The sequence below is a fragment of the Antechinus flavipes genome, chromosome 5 (assembly GCF_016432865.1).
Source record: "Antechinus flavipes isolate AdamAnt ecotype Samford, QLD, Australia chromosome 5, AdamAnt_v2, whole genome shotgun sequence".
NCBI classification, from domain to species: domain Eukaryota; kingdom Metazoa; phylum Chordata; class Mammalia; order Dasyuromorphia; family Dasyuridae; genus Antechinus; species Antechinus flavipes.
Genome location: NC_067402.1, coordinates 67,014,098 through 67,037,255, shown reverse-complemented (window position 1 = coordinate 67,037,255; position 23,158 = coordinate 67,014,098). Strand labels below are relative to the sequence as shown.

The 23,158-nt window shown below is 34.6% G+C and overlaps 1 protein-coding gene across 3 annotated transcripts in view; it reads right to left on the bottom strand.

Moving 5' to 3' along the window:
- ZEB1 (zinc finger E-box binding homeobox 1) overlaps positions 1–23,158 on the bottom strand; it is a 192,737-nt gene that overhangs the window by 36,166 nt on the left and 133,413 nt on the right. For all 3 annotated transcript variants that reach the window (XM_051961227.1, XM_051961228.1, XM_051961229.1), the window contains exons 2-3: positions 10,226–10,426; positions 2,668–2,727 (exon numbers count right to left, since the gene is read on the bottom strand). In XM_051961227.1, coding sequence (XP_051817187.1) covers positions 2,668–2,727; positions 10,226–10,426 — 261 coding nt within the window. The remainder of the gene's footprint in view (positions 1–2,667; positions 2,728–10,225; positions 10,427–23,158) is intronic.

Sequence of the window (23,158 nt, the reverse complement as noted above, 5' to 3'; positions counted from 1 at the left end):
CAAGACTTCATTCACTCCCCCATCATCTTTTAAAGACACACTGTTGCCTAACCATGCCCCTTCCTTCCTATACTTACAAAGCTGGTTTTTTAAAAAATCTAAGTATAAATGTTTACATTTCTCCTTAGTGAAATGTAGCTTATTAATAAATTCAGTCTGATGTTCTAGTTTGTCAAGATTTTTTTTTGGATGCTGCCAACTTGCTTGCTAGTAATCCACTCTCTCAGCTTTGCATCATCTGCAAAACTGATAAAAATATTGATGACATATGACCAAACAGAGCTCTTGGAAGGATCCACTGGAGACCTCTCCCCATTGAACCATTAGAGACTCTTCAACTCCAATCATTTCAACAGTTCTAAATTAAATTGCATTGTCACTTGTGCCACAGGCCTCCATGTTTTCCACAAGAATATCATGAGACTCTATCAAATACCATGCTAAAATAAATGTGAACTATATAGCTACGGATTCTCCTGATTTACTGGTTCAGTATTTTTTTCTGGGGAAGAAAGAAAAGACTCAAAAAAGAGACAGTTTATTCAAACTTTATTTTGCTGGTTTCCTCTCCTGAGAAGGACAACCTTAGAAAAAACTGGCTAAAAATGAGCTGATCTCAGGATAAGAAAGAAGACTGTAAAAAAAAAAGAGCCCCTTCCTGCTCTTGATGAACTTCAGTCATTTGGTCTAGGGTGAATTACAGCCTCAGGTCCTCAAACAGTGGGCAGGTGTGAATGCTGAGCAACTGACAGTGAACTTTAAAAGTTTCTGGAGAATGGGAGAGGGACTGCAGAACTAGATGGGTAACGATAATCTCAGTTTTCAAAGTGGAGCCTGCCACTGAATTTATTCAATTTGTGAGAAATTCAGAAAAAAAAGTTCACTAAAGAAATGGTGAGACATTTTTGTTTTGTCTACAAGCCTTTGGTTTTTTCTAATTTTATCATCATAAATCATGCTTCACAACATTTTATTTGCTTTTCTCCCTTATGCCGATCTTTGCACTGAAGGTCAGAGCATGGCGAAATATATGCTGATTCAGTTTAGAAATATTTCTGATTTCTTCTTGGACGCTTTCAACAACTGAAGTGGCTCATAAATTGCGATAATCTTTAAAATGGAATTTTTTCAAAATTCTTATCATTAACGTTGCAATAACAGACGACAAAGTATCCCATGAAATGAGGTCTTGTGGCCTTAGGATTGTGCTTCTTCAAAGAAAATCACTGAGCCAATCTTCCATTCAGTTGCAATCTACTTTTGTCTTCTGTTTTCAGTTATGGTGAGATTGTAAAAACTGAAATGATTCTGTTCCTCTAATATCTGTTGGTCACTAGACGAGAAGGACCCAACTTTTGAAGTGTTGATAATTACTAGTGAGGGGCCATCTTAACCCCATGTGATTGTTAGAATCCTCTGCTCCCCTTCCCAGCTCTCTCCTGTGGTCACTCATGTGACTGTGGGTCACTGTGTGCATTTCTTTGTTTCCTATGTTACCATGACCAAAGAATTCATCACCAAGTGGCTAGTCTACTAGTAGTGCTACATTCTTCTGTATTTGGAGCTCAGTCTTTGAAAACCACCCTGTTGCTCTACTTAGAAGCCTTCCAGCACAAAAGGACATGGAAGAACATGTCACAGTTGGCCTTCCTTTGGAACAGCCCTTGAGAGCTTGGAGTCACCTTGATGCTACCCTAAAATTACTTCATGTTACTATTAAATAAGAGAATGCACTTGAAAATCCTTTATAATTTATATAAATGTGAACCATTATAATTTTTATTGGCATGCAGAAAACACTGAACAAATGTTTGTGGTTTGATTACTATTACTTATTTTTAAATTTGATATTTTCCTTTTTTGTTCCTTGGACCAATATTTTCTGAGCTTACTGTAAAAGAGTAGACTAAAGATTCCTAAAGAGTGCTTTTGGTTCTTAAAAACAAGTTTCCTTGTTTAGTTCAATTAGAAGCTTATAAAAGCAAGCACTCCTTCAATAAGAGAAAATAAAAAACAATGATTTTGAGATTTTGCCAAGTTCATATCCAGTTTTCAGAATAATTGTCCTATTGGCCTATTTTCCTATTTGCAAACCTATTTTGGGGGTTAATTCACTGTCATGCCTTTTATCATGCACTTATCAGTCTTTTAACCAAAGGGTAACTTAACTAAGAGTGATACTCAAAAGTATTTGTTTTTAAAGTACTCATAAAATACTTGGAAGAGGTAGGAGAAACAACTCACTGGCTGTTTTTGGATTATCTGTGAATTATCTATTCAGTATTTCATATTAAAAATTGGATTATGCCATGTGCCTTTATAGAATTCAAAATGCTAGGGAGATAGTGGCTGCAACTTTGAAGAATACTTGATATAACAGCATCTTAACTTTGTGGAGTAGTTACTGTTCATAAAGCGCTTTCCTCAAAAAACAGCTATGTAGAATTCTTGGGAAAGGACTACTATTACTTGCAAATGAAAACTGAGGCTTATGGACATTATGTGACCAAGTATATAAGCTAGGACTTTAACCCAGGTCTTCTGTCTCTTGTTCTGGAATTCTTTTCTCTATGCCATCATGAATAAAAGGACTAAAAGACAAAAATTTGTGACACAAAAGAGCCTAAACTGCAAGATAAATAGCAAACAAGGCAAGCAGAAAAGTACCTGCACATCCCGCTTCATCTGCCTGAGCTTCAGGCCCCAGGATTTCTTTTCCTTCCTTTCCTGTTAAAACAAAAATTCCATGTTAAAATATATTCCAACAAAGAATTCAAATAGAATCAAATAGAAATATAATCTTGTTTATGATTGTTGTCAGTCAACAAACATGAGATGATGAGGGCTATGCCAGGTCAGGTAGAGGCTCTTTCAGAAAGTCAGATCAAGGAAGAAATGCTTGGATTTCAAGCTTTTGGAAGGTTTGCAGATTTCCAGAAACCTACTAAAGGATTTAAACCTAAATATTGTTCATTACTGAAATCACAGTTTCTAGACTTTGTGTGCAATTTGATTTTGAAAGGGTTCTTGGTGGGATTTACCTAGTAAAGGTGGTTAAGATATTTAAGATAGGGGAAGGTGAGAAGATCGAAGAATAACTGGTGTTGGCTAAGCTATGAAGAGTTAAAAGCTCTCAGTCAAAAAGCATTTATTAAGCACTTCTTTTATGCCAGACACTGTCCTAAGGGCTGGGTACACAAAGAAAGGCAAACAACGCTCTGCCTTTGAGAAGCTCATAGCCCAATGGGGGACAACATATTGAAGATAGTGTACAAATAAGATCCAGACAGGACAAAGTGAGGCTAACCAATAAAAAAGGCACTGTTGTCTGTTGATGCTAAGTTTGGTGTGCACAGTACAGCCACTGAGACCCTCCCCTTTATTCTTTTTCTTATGTTGATTAATTTTTCACAGCAAAAAGAAGAAGGAAAAATTAAAAGCAATCAGTTGACTGAGCATCTAGTATTGTTAGCTTACAAGGGATATAAAGAAAAATAAACCACAAGTACTTTCAAAGAGATTATAATACAGATGGAAAGATAAAGTTAAACTAAATAAAAGAACAAATAAGTACTAAATGTGACAAACTAACTAGAAGTAGATTAAGCCTTCTTGAAGGAAAAACTGAACCTCCTAGAAGGATATTGGGAAGCCTGCTTTCAAGAAAGAATACTTTCTTTAAATTAGATTTTTGAAAATAATTTTATGGAAATCAATTCAACAAGGTATTGAAGTATTTTAAAGGTATTAAAAAGGTATGAAGTATTTAAAGAAGTAGAGTGAGCTTTATTGTGCAACATGACATACTTATCTTTGCAAATTGGACTTCAGACTTTTTTCTTTTCCCAATACAAAAAACTATGTTCAACTGTACATTATATCAGATCACTTTCCTTTCATTTCCATTCATTTTAACTGAAATTCTGCGAGACCTATACAACAGGTGTCTCAAAAGTAAGGTATATGTATTTTAAGAGGTTTAACTGACATAAGCTTGAGAGATTCTGACTGAACCACATGAATCCCTTATGGCAGTGTTCCAATACTAGTATGTCTAAAAATTATATTTTCCTTCTTAAAAATGATATGAAAGCTGATGCTTCATCACATGAAATATGTTACTCTTTAAGTTACATAAATATTACATAGTGCATACAATATATGACACAAATATTTCTTTTGTGAGCTCCCTATTGCAAGAATGGCACTAAATTACATTTATTTGTAGTAGAAGAGGCCTTTTGAGTTCAATTTCTCTGACCCTGTCATTATAGAGATGGAGAAACTGAGGTGCAGTTCAATGAAAATTTGATTTTGGTTCAAGATTCCACTTAAAGGCCAGAATTGCTTTATAGAACTTGATTACATAGCTTAACATCTCATTAGCATGTGAGGTGAAACCTTCCTAGTCTAAAGCAGGGTGAATGATGTCTGTTTTCCTGATGACGATTCTGCCTCTTCTGTCAAAGTCTGCAGAAAACTACTTGTCAGAGATCATGATATGGCCCCATTGCTTTAGGAGGCTTTGGCTCATTTAAGGAAGGTTCAAGCATCTACACAGCCAAAAGTTGTTCACTGGCCAGGTGCTCTACTGAACAAACTTTGGGAAAAGAGAGGGAGATGGAGATAGGAAGAGAAAGAGAGGGAGACACAAGACAGACCAAATGCTAATCTCTTTTTGCTTTCTTTACTCTTAGGTACTAGAAATTATACCAGTAAACAAATCAAGACATTTTCTACTGTTGTTTCAAAACCTTCCAGGAAGACATTGTGTTTTCATTAACTAATTTTTTGCTCCCATCAGGCTGTCTTATCCCTGATTCTATGCACTATCAGCATTCAGGTACATGGAGGCATTCTCCATTTTGTGGCACAGTGAACAGAATGCATCTGGTTTTGAGTTTAGAAGATCTGAATTCAAGTCCACTTTGAAATACTAATCAACTGTGTAACCATGGACAAAACATTTAACTTCTGTGGACTCAGTTTCCTCATCTGTAAAATGGGGGTTAAAAAGCACCTATTTCACAACATTGTGAGGAACCAATGAGATAAAATATGCATGTAAAGTTCTCTGCAAACCTTAAAGAACAATAAAAATGTTAAATATTATTATTATCAGTTAAGAAGAATGTCTTCAGGGGGTAAAAATCTTGCCTTTTCTTTTTACTGTAAATGAATATATTGTATTCCTTTAACAGTCTGATGTGTAAGAAAGAAGCCACTCTATGAGAAGATCTGATTTTCCCCTGTGAAGTCCTTCCTTTCCCTTTAAAGTTGAAAATGGTAACAGTATTAGGCTTCTGGCCATCATATTCAGTACTTAGTCTTTTCATACAAGCCTTACTCTAAAACCTTACTGTGAAGCGCAGATGACCCTAGGCTCATGGCAGCTGTGTGAAGTAGTGGCAGGTCCTATTAAATCAGAAGGGCTTTGAATATATTCCTAGTGACAGAATGTCTACCATCTTAAGGACCTGCCTAATAAAGTTTAGAAAGATTGGCAATGGTAATCCATTAAATAAAAAATAATACACACTGATCCATTAGTCCTATATAGCCCCTATCCTATTTTACTTCTCTAGGAATGTTGGCAAAGTGGCAAAAGATCAAGAGGCACTAAGAATCACAGTTTTAGGCTCTCTCTCTATTTATTCATGGTATTGTCTATGTGAGATTTTTGACCATCAGCCAACAAGATGATATAGCACTTGTGGAAAAACTGAACCAAATCTTGCTATAAATTCTTGTTATAAATGAGGATAAGAAGACATAATAGCAAATTATAATCTAAATGAAGGGAGAACATTTAAGTGCTCTTTGGAAAGGTAAATAAAGGAATTGGTTTCATTTGCTCGAAGATAGTAACAAATACAATTCTATGGTTCATTTGTTCATCTCATATTGTAGTGTAGTAGTCATTATGATTATGACCACAAAGACTGAAGATAACTACAGCTTATATACCATCAATGAATTCTTTGAAGAATTGGGTAAAATTCTGCCTCAAGCTATGAAAAATACACTGCTATTTGATTACATTAATGAAGAGGTGACGAGGTAACACAAAGAGAGATAATGAAAAATAGGAAGGCACAGCTCCACATTTGTGGAGACTAAGCTAATTCAATACCATTCAATTCTTACATGAGAATGAAGTCCCTCCAACTGAGATCCTAGGATATTCAAAAGCATCATACTTATTTGTCATGAATATTTTCTATAAGAAGAAAGTTAAAAGGCATTAGATATGGTGAGTAACAATTATTACAATAATGAACTTTAGTATATAATAGTAAAAAAATTGATTAGTTACTGATGTAGGAAAATTTCTGATTGAGTTGTCATGTATTTAAGACTACTGACCAGTTTGAACAAAAAGAAAAATTAAAACCAAGAAACTCAAATATGAGAAACTGTATGCCCTTATCAAGTCTATAATAAGACATACTCAAACATGCTATCAAAACTGAAATATGGGAAATGATATTAACACAAACTCTCATGATTTCCCATGGAAAATGAATTGATATAAAATTATCCCTGTAATAAGAAAGGCAAAAACTCCCAGAAACAGTTCAGTCAGCAAACATTCTTTTCACAATGTGGAGAGAATTGGCATTTGCCTAAAAACACCATTATCTGAATATAATTTTATTTGTTAAATATTACGAAGGATATAGTGGAAATCTTAATGTATTCTAAGAAATGACTCTGAAGAATTTGGATAAACATGGAAGAACTGATATGAATTGATGCAAGTGTAAGTAAATGGAACCAGGAAAACAATATATGGAATGACAACAATGTAAATCTAAACAAATGAATGAATGGATAAAGAAATAAAACTAAAAAACTGAATATGCAGTAATTCTAAGGATCAAACATAACCTACAAAAAAAGATGAGAAAACACCTCCCTGTTTTTGTTAGAGATAAGAGACAACAGAAGTAGTATGCTGCATATAAAGTCACAGTGAAAGTATATTGTTGGTTCTGCTGAACCGTTGTAAAAAATTGTCACAACAGAAAGCTCAATGAATACTGACTAAGAAAGGATATATTTGGAAATAAACTTAACAAAAAACCAAGAGATAAACACAACTTTTAAAGTGTTATGAAGGTGGTAACATTATGAATCGTACTGTTTCAAAGGGAAGTAAAGAGTAGTAAAGCAGAAATCTAGGCTGTAAACCTAGAATATGAGATCTAATTAAGCCAGGTGATCTCATGTACCTTTACAGATGAAAAGGGAGGGTAATAGATCAACAATGGAGCAGATGTATTAGCATTTATATAACAGGCCATTCTTAGCTCTAGATTCTAACATTTCAATATACAATGAAGAAGTAGAAATAGCACTAAGGAAGACAAAAACCACATAAAGGCCCAAAGAAAGTCATGCTAGAAGTGACAATTTGTTATAGATTTGTTTAAAAAGTCTTTAAGGAAGGCCTCCAAACATTTTGTATTATGAAAGCAGATGGACAAGACTCACATACAGTGAGTAGACAGGTGTCAATCTATGATGCAGGAAGGACTATGAGTGTCAATGAGATGACAAATTCATTGAAATAAGGTGCCATGAACAGAGGAGATGCTCAAGGCAGGGATTGCAGGTTTCAGGACAAGGCAGTTTGAGTAGTCTGGCACTCTTTGAAACTACTCTCTATAGACTTCAAAATCTGGAGGCCTGACTTAATTCAAGTTTATTATATCTTCTTATTCCCAGAATCTCTGGCATTGAGCCATGTAGAAGAAAGACTTCTAGAACTATAAGAGATATTTTGTCCATTCCGAGTCATAGGAATTCTTAGGATTCTCTTTAGGTACAGAACTGTGGCCCTGATGATATCCTATGTAAACATTTGGTTGAATCACAGAATTTCTACTGAACTGTTAATCATATGTGACTGGATATTGAATTGTCCCTTAGAGAGTCTCCAGTTATTATCTATTCCCAAATTTTTAATATCTATCAAATAGTAACAAAAATATAAATCCAAAAAACAGAAGGCCCTTTAAAGTAGGGATTGTTTTCTTCTTTGTCTGACCTTCTACAGCCCAGCACAGTGCTTGGTAAATGGTAGGTACTTAATAAATGCTCAGTGATTCTACTAATACTCCTTTTGTGTTAAATATTATAACCTTTATTCATGACATTTATAACTTAGATTTCTTTCAAGATGTTCTTAATAGTCACTTTTATTTGTCCTTTTAAGATATAGAAAACAGCCTGGATGAAAAGCCTATTCCTTTATTTTTTCATTGATCAACTGGAGTTCTGAAAGGATTTGCCTTTTATTCCCAATGCTCACTCACAGTCAGAGATCAATTCTGGCAGGAAGCATGTATCACACCTCTGGCTGTGTGGTCTTGGTCAAATTGGAGTATCAGTTCTGTGCTTCTGAGGATCTGCTACTTGGATGCCTTGTGACATACTATTCTTCAAACTTTCAGGCCTGAGCCCTGACTCTTTTGTTCTCTAGTCTCCTATTCTTAGCTAACCTCCTTTATGTGTCTTTTTTTCTAATTCCCCCTATTAATTGATACAGCGGATAATCAGAATATTATAACCCAATAGAAGTATATAAGAAAAACTGACAGCCAAACTAAGCACCAGATACTGACTAGGGCCTGCTTCCCTACAGCATCATGTCTCTTACAGACACAGGAAAACCTGAAGTATAACATAAGGATTCTTTATGGACCCTGGCCAAGTCAGGCAAAGGCATACTTATCATTTTAGCTCTCTATTTTGGAAGAAATCCCTCTGCATGCTGAGATGATGGTGGTGGGTACAACCGCATATTATGACTATCCTGGGTGCCTTGCTGAGTTTTACAGAAGATGCTGATTCTAGTTGTTATTGCTAAAAAATGTACTCTCCTGAAGAACTTAGCTATCAAAACATTCATGGGCTCCGTTGATTCAGCACCATGGTCAGCACCCTGCCCACTGACCTGACAGCCTTTTTTTCTTTTTCTTTTTTTTTTTAAACCTTCCTAGAACTTGCCTAGTAGACCATTTGATTTATGATACATATATGCCTATCTCTCTTCTGGCCAAATTCCAGATCCCGATTCCTCCTCAAACTGTTGCTGTTTAATTCTTGGCACAAACCTTATTTACTTCGATAAATGACAAAGAACAGCATTACAGAATCTTAGAACAGAAAGAAACCTTGGAGATCCTTTAAGTCAAGCCTCTTAATTCTACTGATAAGAAAACTGAGTACCATAGAAATTAAAACAGTTTCCCCAAAGTTACACTGTCATTTTGTGGCAAAAAAGATACTGAAACTCCAGTCTTTTGATTTCTAGTGTTTTTTCTATTATGCCACAAATATGTAATATTTCATTAAAATTTTAAAGTGCATGAAAATGCAAAAAATATCACATATATGCCAGATTCTAAACACAAGTGCATCCCATGGTATATATAATAGATTTATTCACGAGAGACTATAAAACGTTTTAGAAATAACATTTCATTTTAAGTGCACTAGGATAACTTAATATCTAAAAGAATCCCAAGATGAATTCTTTTGCAAAGCGAAATTTCCATAATGAAAATATTCTTATTGGATGATCAAATTCTACGTTAGATATTGGTAGAATGGATGGCTTGAAACATTAGTAAATGTGTTATTATAAGCTGGGTGCACTTTACAGATATTTTGTATAGTGTTTTATGCAAAATGAAACTTAAGACTAAATGGTTTCAAAATGGCATAGTAGCTTATGTGAAATGCTTTGAAATAAATAGAGACTTCCTAACAATTAAAGCTACTGAAAGTAGACTGAGTTGTCAAGTGGATTTACCTTCACTAGATTTGCTCAAGTGAAAGCTGCATGTCCATTTATTAGGAATACTAAAGAAGTGACTCTTGGTCAAGAATGGAAAAGACTACATGGCTTCTTAAAGTCCCTTCTTTAAGAGTCGGTGATCTTGAATTCCTCAAAAGTGTTATTAACAAGCAACATATTGTAATTACTATGATAAATAGCTGATATAATTTCATGAGTCCAATTCTTAATCAGAATTCAGAATTAAGAAGAGCACTTACCATTAATGATCTGAAGGTGTCTTAGAGCAATATGATAGATAAGATAATAATTTTTCTATCAGTTAATTGTTAAAAACATTTTCACTGATCATTTAAAATTTTCATCCATGCAATTTCAATTTTAAAAAATCAAGCATCAACATCAAATAAAACATACCATCATCTTCCCAGCAACTGCTGGCACTTCCTTCTTGTTCATGGCTTTCTGGTAACACTGTCTGGTCTGTTGGCAAATCATCTTCTGGCACACTAGCATCACAATCTCCTGCATCAGTAACACTTTCTTCTTCCACAATATGTAGTTTGTCTTCATCATCTGAATCCGAATTTGTTTCTACCACATTATTATAATTTGTAACTGAAATAAAAGAATAAATAAAAATCAAAATCTGCCAGTAAAAATCACAATTTAAACATACTCACAAATGGAAATCTTTATAATAAAATGCTCCAGGTTGAGTATTGCAATATTTTATTTTATTTTTATGATACTTTATTTTATATTATATTTAGATAATTGGTAAATATTTGTTTCCACTATGTTAGTTTACAAGATGATGTTTACAATTTATTTTTGACCTGAATCTGTGATTACAAATGTATGGGGAGCTCATGCATACAGAAAATCTCCTTGCACTGTGGCAAACTTGCTGATACACACACACACACACACACACACACACACACAAATACATATGTATGTATATATGTATACTTGCTGATATATATATGTGTGTGTGTGTGTGTGTGTGTGTGTGTGTGTGTGTGTGTGTGTGTATGTATAGATGGGTATATGATGTACAACATCTGCCAATCTGCCTAGAGCAATGAGAAGTTAACTGACTTCCTCTATTCACACAAATCACATATATATTTGAAATCAGATCTTCCTGGCAACAAAGTTAGTCCTCTATTCACAACACCAGAATTACATGGACTCTATACAGTAAAAGTAAAGTAGATCCAGGTTTATATAGTTAATGTAAAAATTCTGTACATTTAAAATCACAATGAGAGTTATGCCCTTTTGAAAAGGCATTTTTATATAAAGACTCCTTTTCAAGAAATCACTAATAATTGTGAATTACTAATATGGTTACAATTAGATATTTCACAGTAAATAACACAATATATAACACAATACAATACAACGCTGCCCCACCATTGTGATAGCATGCAAATTATAAGAATTGCTGAATGTTCCCATGTTTAAATGCTTTTGACAGAGCATTTATCACTTATTAAAAACAAGGGTGACGGAGGGAGGAGAGGAATGAAAGGAAAGAAGAAAGATTTTAGCCTCCTTCGGCTCTGACCACTAATAGGCAGCAGCAATTCCTTCCAACTGCTCTCTATTATTGCCAAAAGTATTTCAATTAAACTCTTAAATACAACAAAATCAGTACTGTCCACAAAAGGAAAAGGAAGGTAACAACATATGGGAAAAGGCGCAAAGAAATGGCTGCTTATGTATTGTAATCTGAAAATTGCTTATTTTAAAACAAGGTTGACCTTGATGTTGAACTCACTCACTATTTTGAATGAATTAAACAATCATTTTTAAAAAAGTGATCTTATGGTCATTCTTATGATCATTTTGCCACTTTATTAGGACGTGTCAGAATAAGCATTCATAAAATTCCACGCAAAATGGAAAGATAAGCACTCATTTTTCTACACTCAGGATACTGCTCTGTTTATAGTTTTTAGTGACACTTTTGAACAATTGTATGAACAAACTAGTAACTAGTAAGTAATTACAAGTGATCCAATTAACCTGACCCTTAGACTTTTCATTTATGTCATAATATCCAAGTTAAAAACTATTTAGAAAACTGAATTCATGAAAATATATTTTCAAGTATTTCATCTGATCATCACAACAATTCTTCTGTTTATTTTTATATTACTATTTATGTCCATTTTACCATTGAAGAAACCAAAGTAAACATATTTAGTAACTTGCCCAAGCACAAAGCTACTAAGTGTCAGAAGTAGGATATCTAGAACTTCTGCCAACAAGAATCAGAATCTGGTACATTTGCTGTATTTTAGTAAGCTATTATATATAGAATTCATCTACTGGCTGATAGTGGACAGTATTTAATCCTCATTCTCAGACAATTTTTTTTGCATACATCAATTTAAAAGAATAAAAAGTCTCATGCTTTTTAGAAGCTTATTAATGTTTAATGGTTATATGCACAGGCCTATGTATATGTAATTGTTTATGCTTATCTGTGCCCACCTACACATATTATTTAAATACAGAACTATTTGGAAAGTGTGGATTTTGTTCACTGAGAATTTGTCTTTTTAGCTTTTAGAGAGATAGTTGATAATCTGTAAATTATTTACCCATTAGGTGTCACAACTTGCAGATATATCAAAGAAATAAATGCTAAATATTTTAATTGATGAACATAAAGGCATAAAATGCTTTATGATTTTTATTGCCTGCCCTTTCTAATAACTTTGTTAGTAACTTTGACATTGCCATCCATATTTTAAAGAGATCTGAAAGGTTATCTGACTTGTGCAAGGTCACACACATATTAAGACAAACCCCAAACTAGGATTTTTCACTGAATTTAAAGTATTATCTAATTCATTGTATTAATGTTTTTCTTTTGTGAAAAATTGTGAATTGTGAAAAATAATGTTCTTTCTGTGAGATATAGTGAAAAAGAATTTTTACTATCAAAGTTGTGCTTTATCCTTCATTTTCAAAGAGGGCAATGACAAGCAAGTGAATTGGATTTAAGCGAGAAGGCTGTGCAAATCACCTGCTTTACTTTCCCTCCAGAACCATTTGGGTCCAGTAGCCAGATATAGATCAGGATGACTGGATCTGGCTCTGGATGCAGTAGGAGACCTTGGACTTGTTCAGTTAATATCTTTTACACGTTTTCAGTTTGATTGAGGCTATACCCATTCAGTGATTAAAACCTAGTAAACTTTAGACTACTATTTAGTCAACAGTATTTAGTCACTAGTTGTTTTTTTGTCCTTTGTTTTCAAAGTGCATCAATGAGATCACAGGGCCAGTTGGGTAAGTGGGGCAGAGCTGCATTCATTTTTATGCTCTCCTCCAGAGTCACAGAAGTCCAGTAGTAGGACAAAGTCAGCATGGTTGGCAATGGACTGGAGTGCAGGGGCATTGTTGGCCATGTTCTCCCCCCTGCCTCCTGCAGCTGTCTTCATAACCATGGAAAAAATTGTCCTCCCCATTCCTTTGGGGAAAGTCTGTATATACTTGGGAAAGATATTTCTTTAACTCATCAAAAGGCCTGAGCTTGTTGGTTACTCTCCATCTGGTTTAGACTGTCTGCTGAGACGGTGTTACCAGGGTGTGGTTGTTGTATAGGCTTTATTTCTGAGGAGCCATAGGTGAGAGTTGGGTGAATCAGGTGGACTCCAAAGGTGGAGAAGCCATTAGCAGTAGTGTAATGCAGAGCTTCTTAAAATTTTGCCACTTGTGACCCCTTTTTGTCCAATAAATTTTTACATGACCCAGGGTATACAGGTATGTAAAACAGGTATACAAATCAAACATTTACTGATAATGAGTCATAATTTTATAACCCCCATACTGTTTTCTATAGTTGCTTAAGTCTATTTTTGATAGGTAAAACACCTTTATGTTTGATGTAAAATAGAGTAGCACCTTTATGCCCTGTATGATGAGGGGTTTAATAGAGGATGATATGGAAGAACTCAATAAATTTAGATACAAATTAAAATGATCATTAATTGATTTAAAAAGTTGAATTCAGATACATTAAGATAAATGTATCTTATGCCCCTCTAGAAACAAAACTAGAGCAAGAATCAATGGAACGAATTCAAGAATTCACATAATATTGTGAGGATTCTCTATTTGACAAGAGCTGTTGAGAAAAATCTAAAGCTGTTTGGCAGAAAATAAGTTTCACCTTTGTAGTGAAGGGATAAAGATGCATTTTGTCAACCTTAATTTTATATTTTGAATTAATTTTCAAGATAATTATAAACTAACAACAATTATATTGCTTCATATAACTAATAAGGAAAACGCACATTAAAATCTGAGAACTTCATATATACCCAGCAAAATGGCAGAATTATTAACAGATAGAAATAGTCTTAAGTTGGAGGTGGGAAAACAAACCAACACACAGTCAATAGAGCTGTGAACTAGTCTCACTGTTCTGGAAAACAATTTATAATTATACCAAAAAAGTCACCAAGCTATTCAGAGCCTGGAGACTGTACATAACCAGACATATATCCCTAGGATGTTAATGATAGAAAAGAAGGCCAAAATATTACCATTACCAAAATATTCCTAACAACACTTTTTGTAGTAACAAAAAACTAGAAACAAAGTAGGCACTTCCTAATCGACTGGGGAATGACTGAATAAGTGGTGGTATATGAATGCAATGCATAATACTGTACCTTAAAAAATAAGAAATATGAGGAAACCAGAAACACATGGGATGGTATATTCTGAAGGGCAAAGGAGGGAGAAATGATAAACCAAAACATGTGAACTGCTGTGAATTCAGGCTGGTCAAGAATGACCAAATGATTGCTCCCTTGTGAGGATGAGCAAGGTATGTGAAGAGACAAGATAGTTTTTTCTTTCCCTTTATCGCACTTCTTCCAAGGAGTAGTAGTCCCTGGTAGCCTGGAGTCCATCTAACCGCATCTCTTTCTTATCACCCTTTGCCAATCATTCCCAGTACTCGTTAGGGGGTTTTCCTTCACCACTTAGACGAGAAAGTGGCTCCTTAGGAGTCATCAGCTGCTGTCCCTTTTTCTCCTTAGAGAGCTGGTTGATTTGGGCTTCTGTCTTTCTCAGGGATGTTTTTCTTCTGCCTTGTTACCACTGACTTCTTCTCTATTGTGAGTGTCTGCTGATAATGACTTCTAATTGTGCTACTTTTCATGATTTTCTTTCTCATTCCTTTTGTTTCCACACCTCAGTGTTCTAAAGAAAAGGCTGACTTCTTTCTACATAGCAAGTCAATGCATTTCAGTGGGTCAGGCTATAATCTCAAATGCTCATAAAAAGTTGGGAGCTGCTTTGGGTCTATGATTCTGTTTAACTATTTCTGTGACTGCTTTGGTCTGATTCTTTAGCAAAAAGCTTTTTTGGAAGACCTGTCTCTAATTTAGATCTATTCTGGACTCTTTAGAATTCTATCTCTCCGTTTCTTCCTTCTACTCTCCCTTCTCCCTAACAAATAACCAAACCACACAACTGCAGATGCCAATTTCTTGTTAATAATATCATATAATATGTACTTTTGGTAGGCATCCAATTTCATCATTTAATTATGTAAAATTGATCAAGGGAACATGGTGAATTTTGATGGAGTCAAGGGGAAGTAAGTCTTTGGGATTTTGACTGTATCTGTTTAATGGAGGGTTATGAGTGTGTTGACCAATACTTGGTACTTGAGGGGATCCAAAATACTTCTTTGTAGTGGGAAATCTTAAGGGTAAAATTGGTCCCTTGGAAGATTCTGAAAGAACTGAACATGGGCTGGAGAAATCTAGGAGATCTGAGAGTGAATCATGTTCTAGGAAGAGAAAGACTGTGTGTCTTCACACAGGCTCATTTTTGTGATTTCTTAGGGAGCTTTGAAGAAGACGCTGCTATTGCATAGCCCATATCACTGTCCAAAAAGCATTAGCAAAGGCCAGTGGCAAAGTATATTTATCCAGATGGGAAAAGAGGTGACTCGCAGTTCTTTTTTCATTTCCATTCTGAGGGGCATACAAACTACAAAATGACACTATAAATCTAAAGGACTGTGTGGGCAGGTTCTTGAGAAGGTGAGACTCACCAAAGAGGAAAAGAATTGTATCAATTGATTTTGGCCTATTGGAATCCTTTGAATTTTTTTGAATTCTGCTTATGAAATGACCCTGTACCCAATATAAATTGTTACTTTCTATGTTTATATGGGAGCTAGTGATCTACTATTCACATATAGGGGTGGGGGAGCTAGCCATTAAAAAGGCAAAGGGAGATGGGAGTGTCTTGTACAAGGGACAAATTATGTTTGAGGTCCTGCGAGGTAACACTGGATGGAGATGAAATTAACTAAAGAGATAAGATTTTAAGGTTGTTCTCAAGATTGAATCTGGTCTGGTAAGCTCAGAGCTTGGCAATGCTGGGTTATGGTAAAGTAAGATTTTAGTGGAAAAAATATATGTTATTGTGGATGTTCCAAGGAGTACTATGATTGTATAGGAAATTTTGCAACAGACAATTCAAAACCCCAAACAGGATACATTAGTGGTTATATTAATTTAGCAAACAACCAAACTTGTATGCATAAAATGTCACTGTTTCTATTCATAGACAACAGAATAAAAACAAGAGCTCACCCAAGGTATAACAGATACTCCTTTATACTCAAAAGTCTATAGAGGCCAGAATGCCCACAACCGTGGCTAAAGAAATACAGTATCTGTTGGTTAGTTAAGCAGTGATACATTCTCAACTTAACTGTCACACAATTCATTACGCTCCTAGATTTAATTAAAGTAAGAGAATACCATGAACCTAGAGGAAAAAGTATATGACATTAAAAAAATTAATATGTTCTCATCATTAGAATCACATGGAAAATAATAAATTATTTTTAATTTCAGCAGAAAAAACTATATCCCATTAATCATATTCTTACTTAAATAAGTCTCAATAGCACTATTCTAACTATATACCACTGAAATTATAATTTTTGTGTTTAGAATGGTATGGATACTTTGGAAACCTATAAATAACAAAATTCATTACAAACATAACATCCTAAGAAAATCACAAGTTTAAACAATCAGAACCTCACCATAATTCAAAATAACACTGTTTTTCTCCAAACAGTTGTAGGAAAACTTGAATGTATCATCTCTATTCACTGTATCTATACATCCTTTAAAGTACATTCACATAATATATTCTTTTCAGTATTAGTGAATTAGTATGTTTGCACATAATCCATATAAACCATGCCAATCATGGCCCCATGCTGTTAAAAACATCTGTTTCTCAGATAATTAAAGCAAAAAATTATTTTAATAAAAATTAAATGAATACAGTTCAACAAAAGAACACTACTAATATTGAAACAAATACAATTATGATTCCTTATAATCTCATATTACATCATGAAGCCATTAGCAAGGAAGTTCAAATGTTTTAAAATAATACAATTACATAGTACATAATATGAACGGTAGCTTTGAGCTCTGGGATGGATGTAGGATAATATAAAACAAAGATTAACTTTTAATTCCCTTCAGGTGTTAATAGTATCATGCGTTACCCAAGACAATAGTTAGAGGACATTTCTTTATACTACTGACACAAAGAACATAACTATCCTGTTATTAAGGCTAAATTAATACAGATCTAATTGTACTCTGTCCATCTTCACCCAAAACCCCACAGTCACAGTATGAGAAGACAAAACTTTCACATAACATCTACAAATAGGAGGAGAAAATCCTGAAAGAGAGAGAAAAAAACCCAACCTACCATCAAGTGTGCTTTTCAGAGCATGGAACACTCAATGAATCAGTAAAATATTTTAAATGACTACAATATTAACTTTGCCCAGCCCAAAATTTCAGGAGAATTCTACGAGATAGGAAAGATTTCCCATCATCTCTAGGAGATCAAAGAGGTTGGTGGGAGCATCTCTGAAGAAATGCCTTGTTTTCTATCAGGACTATACATAGGAAAAGAAACCTAGAGGAAAAACTAATGGTCCTGAAATTCTGTCTAGGGAATGAAATGTTCTAGGGTAGAATTATTCTATTATAAAAGTAGTTTTAATTATTATATACTTAAGGAAATGAATGTGTTATATTTCTTTTGAAGAAACAATTCATGCAGAATATGTGCTTTAGGAATGCTTTGCCATTCATTCATTACATTGAGGAATTATTCTTGATAGTAAGCAATATAGGAACATATAGAGTGCAGAAGTGTCAAATTCAAATAGTATTAAATTCCTCCAGGTCATATATTGACTTAAGTATCTTTTGATTTCCTTATTTGTGCTAACTACTGGTAATATAATTCTCGGAATTAAAGTATCTCACAGTTGAAAGAACTCTCTGAGATCATTTAGTAAACACTGCACTGTATAGGAAGAACAACTAGACTCTGGGTTCTTAATTCATTTTTGTATCATAAATCTCTTTGGCAATCTGGTTAAAGCCTATGACTCCTTTTTCAGAATAGTAAAATATATAAGATTGCAAAGGAAAATAAACAGAAATGAAATTATCCAAATACATGATATATATAATATTTACATGTAGAACATATACAAATATATTTGTATATGTTTTATCTATAGCTTTATAGCATATTCACATATTTAACATTCTCTGTGTCTCTCAGTCTCTTATCTCTCTAGCAAGTTCACAGAGTTCAGTGCATTTCTCAAAGAGTTATTCAGCTATGGCTTAAAGAAAATTTAACTCTTTCTAGAGGCAGCCTATTAGAAAGTATTTTCTTATAAATATCTCTGTGCTACTCACAGAGATCATGTAGAATCCTCTAATACTTCTTGGGGCAACCTTTTCATAACTTGAATACAGCAAGTAAAGAGTTCTCTAAGCTAAACATCTCAATTTCCTTCCACCAATGCTTAAATAACAAAGTTGGCTAAGCTAGAAATAATTATCTTTGACTTCACTCTGTCCCTCCATTTCCAATTACCCATGGCTCTTCAGATTCTGGGGATATTTTGTTCCCACTGTTTCTACTACCTGCCTACAAGTAATCACACTACCAACATACTAACTTAGCCTTCATGCTATTTTAACAGGCTCCTAATTGGTTTCTTATCTTTTGTCTCTCCCACTAATAATTCATTTTGCACATAACTAGGAGAATAAATAATACTGCTTGGCTTGGGCCATCATCAGAAAAAAAATCAATTGGTACTCCATCAAATAGAATTAACTTTCTTAGTCTGTCTCCAGACCCTTCCACAATCTGAGCCCAATGTGATTTGCAAGAATTTTCTCCTACCTTCTCCCAATTCTCCAGCCAAACTGTACAAACTATAATTCCTCAAATAAACTATTTTCCTGACTTTGTAACTCATTTGTTCATGCTGTTCCTGATCCCCAAAATGTGTTTCCTCTCTTGCTTTATCTGCGGGATTGCTGTCCAACCTTTAAAGTGTAACTCCAAAGCTACTTCTGCCAAGGTGACCTTCCAGACCGCAGACATAAAGTGCTGTCTCTGTTCTCTTATTCTGTACTGCCTGGCACTAACAGGGATGGGTCCAAGTCTTGTTTACCAGGATATAAGCCTCATTCATCTTCTCCCATAATGCCAAGGCAAGACTGTATCTTATTCACAGAGAATGTTTAATCAGTATTTGTTAAATGAATAATGATAGCAACAACTCAAGCAATTCGCTAACTTCAGGAAATTGGAGAGGAGAAAAGTTCCTTCCAGGTAAAATATTTTGTGACTCTAAGGTGCAAGAAATGGGAAGAAAAAACATGGCTTACTTATTAAGGTCCATAATATTTTTAAAAGTATTGATGCTACATTATTCCATTTAAAAAGCTTGTAAAATGGAAAAAAAGTCAAAGAATTAATTTTGTTGGTATTATCACCAAAAGACACATATATACAAGTTTTTTTAAAAGATCAAAAATATTCTCCAAGCTATTAATGTTATTGCTATTGAGATATTAAGAGACTTTATTAAAACTCCCAAATTGCTATATGCTTAGAGGAAATTATGAGTTCTAATAATTTATATTTCTTTAGTTAAGGAACTATATTGCTAGTTCTTAATTTGCCCAATGGAGTAGAGACAAGGAAGTCTGTGCAATATCATGGAAAATAAGAAACTGCATAAAATCTAAAAATACTTGAGTAAATTTTTTTTTCTTGTTATATTATGCTTAGTGGTAAATGATTAATTTAGTATACATGATTATTTTCTACTTTAAGCAAATCTGATAACTAAAAATGAAGATTTACATATCAAAAAAGAGATAATTAGGGAAATATATAAAAAAGAAAAAATATCAGTAAGATAGTCACACAAATGTTACATGCCTTCATATTCTTTTAAATGATTAGTCTGTTGGTACATGTGAAATATAGTTTGGGCTATAAAATTAGACTTAATTGATGTGTAAGAGCACATCTGTGTAAAATGAAGGATATCTTCACTTCCTGAACATTTACATCTTAATGAAAAGGAAAGATGATTTAGAAGAATGCTAGATAGAAGAATCACAAGGAGTGAATAATCTAAAGTGTAAGTTAAAATTGCTTATTTCTTAGTAATGGAAAATAGCTGTAGATACACTATACCCAGAAAGAATTTGGGAAAAATTCCATTTTGTCCTTGAGTTAAAAGCAGACAGATCTTTGAAAAAAGAAACAAAACCCAAATATTCTACATTAGTATTTACCAAATTTGTGTATTTTCCTATAGATAGTAAAAATCATTGCATTTTAACATGGTCACTTTTGGAAATATTAAAAAACCATGTAAACAAAACTAACTTTTCAGGTAATGACAATGTGATTAGACAGGTTAATTGTCAATTGCTTTCTGTTAAATATTGGATAGCTTTATAAAGTTGACCAAAACAAACAAACCAAAGCTACACAAGCTGTCCCTTCTCCAGTACTATGGACCTCCAGTTAACCTTTTCGTTTCACAGACCCAGGAAAGTTGGTGACATGAGGTACCACAGCTCATGCCAGATGTTGGATGCTGCAGTCTCTCTGACAGCAGAGCTGGCCTTGGTTCCAGTAAAGGCTTGAGGATTCATTGCTGTTTCTATACAAGTTTTCATCCTCTCTTGGGTCATTAAGAAAGCCAAGAATAACACTAAGAGATGCATTTTAATAATTTTAAAATGAAGTTTTAAAAACATTTAAAAATGCTTTCTTTTACTTTTTAAAAGTATTGCTACTAATCAACTGAAACCAGCAATCAAATAGGATATGTGTAAAGCACAGTGCCTAACGGACATAAAGGAGTTCTTGGTTGTGAGTAGGATGGGACACATAGTTAATAAGTGCTGGAGAAACAGGGGTGAGGAAAACCTCAGAGAGGTGGAGGACTAGTCAGTGGCCAGCAGGTTCTCATTAAGTGCTTACTTTGTGCTAGGAAGGATAGAGTGCTGAGCCTGGAGTCGAGAAGGCTGAGCACAAGACTGGCCTCAGATACTTCCTAGCTGTGTGACTCTGGGCAAATCATGTAACCTCTGCTTGCCATAATCCCCCAGAGAAGCAAATGGCAAACCCTCTAGCAAACATTTTTTTGCCAGGAAATCCCACAGACAGAAGGGTCTGCAGGGACCTCACTGAATCACAACAGCGTGCCTGAGCTATGTGAACCACGGAGGATGCCAAAGAAGGCAGCCCCAGTTCCTGCCTCTTGAGTTTTCAATGGGGAGACAGGGACGTGCAAGTGTCTAGAGATACAAGATAGAAAGAGAATGGCAGAGGAGTGGGGCGGAGAAGGGGATGACCAACCCCATGTTCAGAGGGCAATCACTCCAGTGTCAAAATCTCATCTGCCTTCTTCCAGATGGCTTCCTGGGAGAAACACATGGAAGGATGCTAATGACAGTCCTCAAATCCCTCGATAGTCCCCACTCCTGGAAGAAGGGGTCTGCATCCTTTCTGGAAATCCGAATAACAGAGAGTGACTGCTCCAGGCTGAGGCTATGAGAGGCAGGCCTTGTCTTCCCTCTAGACACCAGGCCAGGCTGCCTCTCGTAGAAAGAGTGAAGTAGGTCTACACAGAAATATGGAAGTAGGCCTCATTTTCTAAATTACAAAGAATAAAAGATTGGACTTATTGCTTCTGAAAAGTTGTTGATTCTGCATCTTCTCTAGGTCTAACATTGCTAGGCTCTGTGGAAGAATAATAACACATTTAAGATAGTCCCTTCAAGTCTATCATCTAGGAAGGATAGTACATGTCAGGGTACATGAGAAAAAAAGAGAACATTTCAAAATGACATAATCAAGCGACAAACTGTGTTACACAGACAGTGACTTAGGATAGGGAAAGAGGCATGAGCTTCATCACTAGGGCCAGGAAAATGGTTCCCTATCATCTCCATAGACATCAGAGGAAGAACATTATTAAAATCTTTTTAAAAAACTTTTATATTTAGTTTGGAATATGTTGTTTAGAAATTATCAGAATATATACCAAGGAATTTTTGGAATGGTGGGAGTTGAGATCTTATTTGGAAAGATGCCATTTCAGAAAAACATGGAACATCTAACAAAAAAATTTTTGTTTGTTTCTGTGGACTTTACATCATGATTTTGGAATAAGGGATTATAAATTTTTGAAAAAGCAAATATTTATGCTCTAAATCACATTCAAAGTTTCTGATAAAGGTCTCATTTCCAAAATATACAAAGAATTGAATCAAATTTGTAAGAAATCAAGCCATTTTCCAATTGATAAATAGTCCAAGGATATGAACAGACAATTTTCAGATGGAAGAAATTGAAACTATTTCTAGTCATATGAAAAGGTGTTCCAAATCATTATTGATCATAGAAATGCAAATTAAGACAACTCTAAGGTACTACTACTACATACCTCTCATATTAGCTAAGGTGATAGGAAAAGATAATGACAAATGTTAGAGGAGATGTGGGAAAACTGGGACATGAATACATTGCTGATGGAGTTGTGAACTGGTCTAATCATTCTACATATAATTTGGAATTATGCCCAAAGGCCTATCAAATTGTGCATACCCTTTGATCTATAAGTGTCCCTGCCATGTTTATATCCCAAAGAAATCATAAAAAAGGGAAAAGGACCAGTGTGTGCTAAAATGTTTGTAGAAACTCTTTTTTGTAGTGGAAACTGAATGGATGCCCATTAGTTGAGGGAGGTTAAGTAAGTTTGGGTATATGAAAGTAATAGAATATTATTATTCTATAAGAAACAATCAGCAGGATGATTTCAGAGAGACTGAACTGATGCTAAGTGAAATGAATAAAACCAAGAAAACACAGCAACAACAAGATTATGTGATGATTAACTGAGAGGAGCTTAGCTCT